At 36.1% G+C, this 6,701-nt stretch overlaps 1 protein-coding gene across 2 annotated transcripts; it reads right to left on the reverse strand.

Moving 5' to 3' along the window:
• Positions 621-6,608, reverse strand: LOC107631891 (sucrose transport protein SUC3). 2 transcript variants are annotated; one of them, XM_021119710.1, is made up of 15 exons: positions 6,466-6,608; positions 5,948-6,376; positions 4,969-5,034; positions 4,621-4,719; positions 4,471-4,535; positions 4,265-4,349; positions 4,135-4,168; positions 3,897-3,996; positions 3,400-3,475; positions 2,832-3,179; positions 2,550-2,693; positions 2,135-2,368; positions 1,923-1,986; positions 1,792-1,835; positions 621-1,144 (listed from the first exon to the last, which is right to left on the reverse strand). In XM_021119710.1, exons 2-15 carry the CDS (start codon positions 6,218-6,220, stop codon positions 974-976), a joined length of 1,803 nt encoding a protein of 600 aa, XP_020975369.1. In that variant the 5' UTR covers positions 6,221-6,376; positions 6,466-6,608; the 3' UTR covers positions 621-973. The 2 variants fall into 2 exon arrangements, with proteins under 2 accessions (XP_020975369.1, XP_020975370.1); XM_021119711.1 differs by having other exon boundaries at positions 6,471-6,590.

A 6,701-nucleotide genomic window follows, 5' to 3' on the forward strand; every position in this document is an offset into this window, starting at 1 on the left:
TTATTTGTGTAACGGACTTAATACCTAATTAAATATAAAAGTATACACATTAAATTCTTTTAATTTTTAGATAATAAATATTAAAATTAATTATTAGTAAAAAATTAAATTCTTTCACATAAAAATAATAACTAAAAATCTTATTATTTGATTTTTTTAATTTACGGAGACCCTGACCCTTTTAGCTAACAAAGACTTTTGTTACCTATGACCTTTTTGTAAAAATAGTTTGATTCTATAAATTGTGTCATAATTTATAATGTCAAGATAAAACCGAAATAAAAAAATTTATATTCTCATAATGTTATTACGAACAAAAATGTTAGTAATCACAAATTTAACCACATATTTAACATACATAATAATACCAGTAGAACCTTATAGCAAGTAAATGTATCATTGAATAAATAAGCACAAATTTAACAACTTATTTAACACACTTGCAATAATAATATTAATGAATCCTTGAAACAAGTAATACAAGTATTTTTTTTCGTCGAATTAAATATAAATTGGTTAAACTTATGTAAATTAAAAAGCTATACAAAGATAATCCCCTATAAGATTAGCTTTTAATTATATTTACATGAAAGAAGAAATTGCGAGAAAAAATATCAATTGAGCGACACAGCAGTTTTATTGAGCAACTGAGACAAATCTCAATTGATTTTTTATGAAACTATAATCACTAATTGGCTGAACAACAATCATTACAAAAAAAAAGTATTATTATATGCACCTGTGGCTTTTTCTTCTATTGTGCTATCAGTTAACATTACATAGAATACAGACACCCCAGAATGAGGGGTAAAAAGAATGAATTTGAATATGGGATTCTACTTCTGTGTATTGGAAAGAAACATACAGAGTCACATACATGGGCACCGCAGCAGCTCTTCAAACTTATGTGTTCTTCCAATTTCTGAGGGCCATGTACAAGTAAAAATATCACCAGATTTGATTCACCTCATCGTTAGCCGAAGTGAAATCCTGAAGACTTGAAAGAACTGTTAGATAGATTTGGCAGTTTGAGAGTCGCAATAATGCCGCCTGCTAGAGCACATATGGATGCCAAAACAAAGGCAGGAACATTGCCGCCACCAAAGAGAGCATCCCATGGACCAGAACCAAGGGATATGACCATCTAAAGAAATCAACAATACGTTAAAGAAGAATTTTGACAAATAATTCTAACTAGTAAAATACAAATGATCCCATTAGTGAGTGAGGGACAACCAATATAGCCTACTACTACTAAAGTCCAAGATAAAGGCAACCATCGATTGGCCACAGTGCGATACCATCCATACACCACAAAAGAAAAAAAGAACATGAAACTGGTAGGTAATAACTGAAATCGGTAACAAGATAACAGGGAAAATCCTACCCAGGTTCCTTTAACAAAATTTACATTCTCTTGATCTTCACAATGTTATTTTTAGATAGATGGCTCCTTCAGTGATATTAAATTTTAATTATCCTATCATTAATTACAGGACTGGAATTTTATCCAAAAAATAATGATGACGATAACAAAAAGATTAGAGGATGAAGGCGGCTCTTTTTAGTTTTTAGAGTATGGATAAAGGTGTTAATTGCATATTAAAGATCAAAACACCAAACTTCACATAATTAATATTTCAGTGTGAACAGACATACAAATGGAACTTGAAATCAAACTTGCAATAATAATAACATTAACATTTTTTTCAAAGACATGATTATGTCACTTCAAAAGAGTCTAACCCATGAATGGACTCATAACAACAATACTTGAGAATAATAAATTACCTGTGGAACAACGATTGCAAGATTTAGAACTCCTATAGCCAATCCTGCACAACCAATTGGATGTCATGAAATCATAAACTTATCTTAGCTGATCAAATATTAAGCACACATCTTCAGCATTGAATACTAACCTTGGCCACCACCTGAATCAGCAGTCAACTCCGCTGTGACAGCAAAGGGAACACTATAGGTAATCTGCAATCAAAACATGGGAAATCTATCCTGTCATGAACTTTCAGGTATGTTAATGGAACTAAGCTAGAATTGGTAGAGAAGATTGGTTGGGTAAAGGAGGAAACTGGCAAAGTGAAGAGTTTGGTGCCACAGCATTCCTAGGACTTACCGCAAGAGGAAAACCAAGAAGAACAAACACAACCAAGGAAGCAACCTTGATTCCTTCACTTGCTCCAATTACATGTTGAATACCTCCAGGGTGATCTTGGATGGAAATCAGACTAATTACAGCAGTGCCAGCCATGCAAACAAAGACGATAAAATTGCTAACAGCCCATACTATTCTTGCACCCATCCAGTTACACATTGGTTCAATGAAAAACGAGCTAATTCCCAGGACAATCTATCAAGCCATAAATGCAATGTAAGATTTATGATTACACAGGAAGAAACAAAGTTAATTTAAAATAATAAGTCACTGATCATTATTGGTAAAAACTTCGTGACAATTCTCTTCAGAAAACCCCCTCCCCTTTTCTTTCTCCCCTCTTTAAAAAAATGATGCTCAAATTGTGAGTTCTTACTGAATTCAACAGCAAACCAAATGCACCTTCTCTAACACCTTGATCATAAAGACCTACTTCGGCAGAGCTCCCTTTTGGATCTCCATGATAAACTTCCCTCCCCATCCAATCCGTATCAAACAGAAAGAAGGGAAACCATGACAACTGCAAGTAACAAAGGTCAAAGGGTTGAAGGAAACATAAGAAGGATCTCAAGTGGGATGCATATGCACAAGCCAACCAACATTCACAACCATTTTAGAAATGCAGAAATGTATATAATGTATGTACTGCAGTACCTACCCAAGTAAGAGCCATTACAACAAGCACTGAGTGCATTGCAGGTGGCAAATGCCTTAAACTTGTCAATAAGTTTACTAATACTGCTCCAGGTCCATCCATAAAGTTTTCATTATGATCTTCCCCAGCTTGCAAATTCTCATGTTTTAGCTCTACATCTTTCTCAATGTGATCCTCATTTATCTTTCCATTGATGTCATTTGATAAAGGCTTTGATTTTGAGAGTTCAAAGCCATTTTGTTGTTCATCCAGTAAAGGATCAGAATCTGATAAGCGACGATGCTGAGTTGTAGTAAGCGGAACCTCATCAGCAAAATATAGGGTGACAAGTGTGCATAATGTCAAGAAAACCTGCTGACATTGACGATTAGATTCCACTAGTGAAAAGTAACTATACATAGATTTAAGGATTTAATTTTGATATGATGATAGTACAAAAAGTTTTGTGTAGTCATCCTATTATATGATGTCCTAACAACAAACACGTTAGTCCTTTATATCCACTACTCTGAAAGTCATATATTCTTATATGATCTGACAATATATAAAATGATATCAGATAGTAACCCACCACAGCAACAAGAAATGCGGCCTTAAGATTGCCACAGGCTTCACAGCAAGCTCTATTTGTCAGGAAAGGGAACCATCTGCTCAGGTAAGAAACAAATAATATCAATGAGCAGAAAATAAGCATTAACTTCAAGTAAAACCTATACAAAATACAAATATGGTAAACAAAGCATGCTTCTGTAAAAGATAGAATCCTCATTCTTCTGAGAGACCCTTCACATGAGTTGTTCTACGCCATCCTAAGGATCCCTTCTGCTATAATAACTCTTCAGCATATAAATGTAAAACAAATTATTGTTACTTGTTTCAAACAAATTGATTTCATAAGGAAATCTGCTAGATGGCTTTAATTGCTAGAATTACATGCCATGACTAGTGACCTTTGCATGAATAAGGGGGCTTATCTCTACATTTCATCATTGACAAAATGCCATTCTCAAAGGAACATGAGCAATGAGTTTTATGTTAGCACTGTGCGAAATATTAGCAAGGCCTCACCTGTTCCACTTTCCACTAGCACCAGCAGAATATCCCAGGATATTGCCAACTGCCATCCATGAACAAAATATAGCATTTGCTACATTGCGTTGATCAGGACCTAATAATAGGAAAATTATTGTATCATGATGTTTTGTCGATATCAAGAAAGTATTTAATACAAGATGAAAATCAAGAATCCACATTGTGATTGTTGAGAACGTGAACAAAGAAAGCATGTAAAATAAGCAAGTTCTACCTGAAAGATCAGCCAAAAGTGCCCGAGCTGGCCCCTACAAATTAAAATTTGAAAGCATAAAAGAAAACTTACTTTCTTTCATCAATATAAAGATAACGGAAAGAAGCACATTCTAATTCTTTGACCTTACCTGCACAGTGTTGTTGGCAAGATCCAGCATCCAGAACCCAAGAATAAATACAAGAGCAGCTCTTGTTCGGGTGCCTTTAAATGTGCTAGAATTTCAAAAATATAAAATTCATTAGTATTTAAGTAGGTTCATAGACGTGAAATTTTAAAAGCAGAAGTGTGGTAAAACTAAAGAGTAAACAAGAATGAACAGATGGCAAGGGAAACCTGCAATGCTCACTTGTATCCCCAAATAAATATCCAATGTCTGCAGAAAACCCAATTAATATCACCTACATTACAAGACATAATTTAGCTAATGTGAAATTAAGTGTCAAAGTAACCCAGATGTAAACAATAAGGACCACTGATGCTTACAGCCAAGGAAATCATAAGGGATCCTGCCAGAATGAATGGACGCCTTCTACCATACTTCGAAGTACATTTATCACTCCATATACCAACACAGGGTTGAACCTGTGATAAAAGGTGACACAAATTTGTTATTTGCATGATTAAATCAATCCAGTAACAAATCATAGATTTGTCCAGACCAACACCCATATTCCATAGATGGATATATGTTATAAAGTTAATAAACATTCAGTGAAAAGGCATAGACGCTTGAATATAATTTAATGGAGCAAAAGAAAAAAACAGGCATGAGAAGAATTTTAAAGACAATTAATATAAAAATTAAAAATAAAGCAAGACTATATCACCTACCACAAGGCCAGTAATGGGGCCACAGAGCCAGATAAATGAAGAAAATGCATGTCCTATACCCAACGTCTGCACCAAAAATGAGTATACAGTTAATTGGAAAGCTGAATATAATGCTATAAAGACACACATTAAACATTGACAGCAAATTAGTTAATACCAAAAGCATATATTAAAAAAAAAGATAATCATCCAAAACAAGTCAAGCAGAAAACCATGCAAGCAGATACACCTCTTATGCAACTAAAATAACTAAATAATAGAAATACTCCTCTGAGGCCAATTGCAATTGATCCGCTTACAGCTCAAAAGAATCTGCGTGTGACAACTTTGAAATACCACTTCAGTGGCGATTGGTGAATGCTAAACTGTCGAACAAAGTTTCCGCAGACAAGGCCCCCCCAAAAGGAAAAGAGTATCACAATAACGGGTGCGTATTTAATAAATCCCCAGAACTTAAATCAGACTAGCACATAACATAGGTACACGGTAGAGCTAACAGCATTATACTTTAGCCTACTATGCAAATTACAGAATGCAGGTACAATAATAAAAGATAGTGCAACGAAGCTTTCCCGTACTGACTATTAAGCCTATATAGAAATCTATTTATTGACCCGTACAAATCAACTAGCTTCATCTACTGTTTAAAATCACAATCTCGCAGCCATTATCCGCTCTCAACAAAAACCAGTAACCCTCAATCACCTACCGTAGCAACTAGATTCTAGCAACAGCAAACAAAACCCATAATTTCAATTCCCGTACTCTTTTCAAAGTCAGCATTCACTCCAAAAAGCAAAACCTCCCGAGGTTTAGCAACATGCCCCCATTCTCTAAACAATTGAAGGGAAAAAAAGAACTCAGAATCTAACTCACAAGGATCCGATCAAGCACATTCCCCCCCCCCCCCTCTTTTTTCTTTTGGATAGAAATCAAGCACAATATCAGAACATATTTAAAAAAAAAAGGTCAATTCAACCTGTATGTAAGGAGTGAGGAGAGAGAGCTGCAAGGCCCAACCGAATTGAACGCCGGCGGCGACGGTGCAACTGAGTACCAGATTGACCAAGCTGGCGTTCTTGGGCGGAGTAGGAGGGATCGGAGATCCATCATGAGAGTGAGAGTTTTGCGCGATCCGGCGGCGATGGTTGACGTCCTCGACGCCGACCAGCTCCACCTCATGCGCGGCGGAATCCTCCCTCAAATTCCTGTACGGAACGCGGATCGACACCGCGTCAGACTTCCCCGCCATGACCGGCAACGCGATTCAGTAGCTACCAATCGCAATGCGCACGATCTGTTTGTCACAATGCTCGTGTACATTCACTTCGATCCAATTGCGAAAGAAAAACGAGAAAAAGGATAGAATTCTATTCCAGGGTTTATCGTTGAAATTGGATTTTTTTATCTGAAAGATAGAATGAGAGAGTCAAATTTGGGAATTAGGCGGGCGAAGGAGGAAAGGCGTTGAAGAATAGGTGCAAGGTTGGAGGCTACCATACTCTCGGTGCAAGCGAGATCTGCTACGTTGCATCAGTGTGAAGAATTCTACATCGGCGTCTGATTCACTGCCACGTGGCACAATTGCTAATGCTTTGGTATTCACTGCTTCCTAAGGGAAACAATGACCCGTAGAATTTTCTACTTAGAATTTTCACTTTTATATAAGAGAGAATATAATAAAACAGCAAAGCTAAGCGCCAAATTTGTGCTAGATTTGTGGGTTATATGTA

This window comes from Arachis ipaensis, chromosome B03 (genome assembly GCF_000816755.2).
Source record: "Arachis ipaensis cultivar K30076 chromosome B03, Araip1.1, whole genome shotgun sequence".
Lineage (NCBI taxonomy): Eukaryota > Viridiplantae > Streptophyta > Magnoliopsida > Fabales > Fabaceae > Arachis > Arachis ipaensis.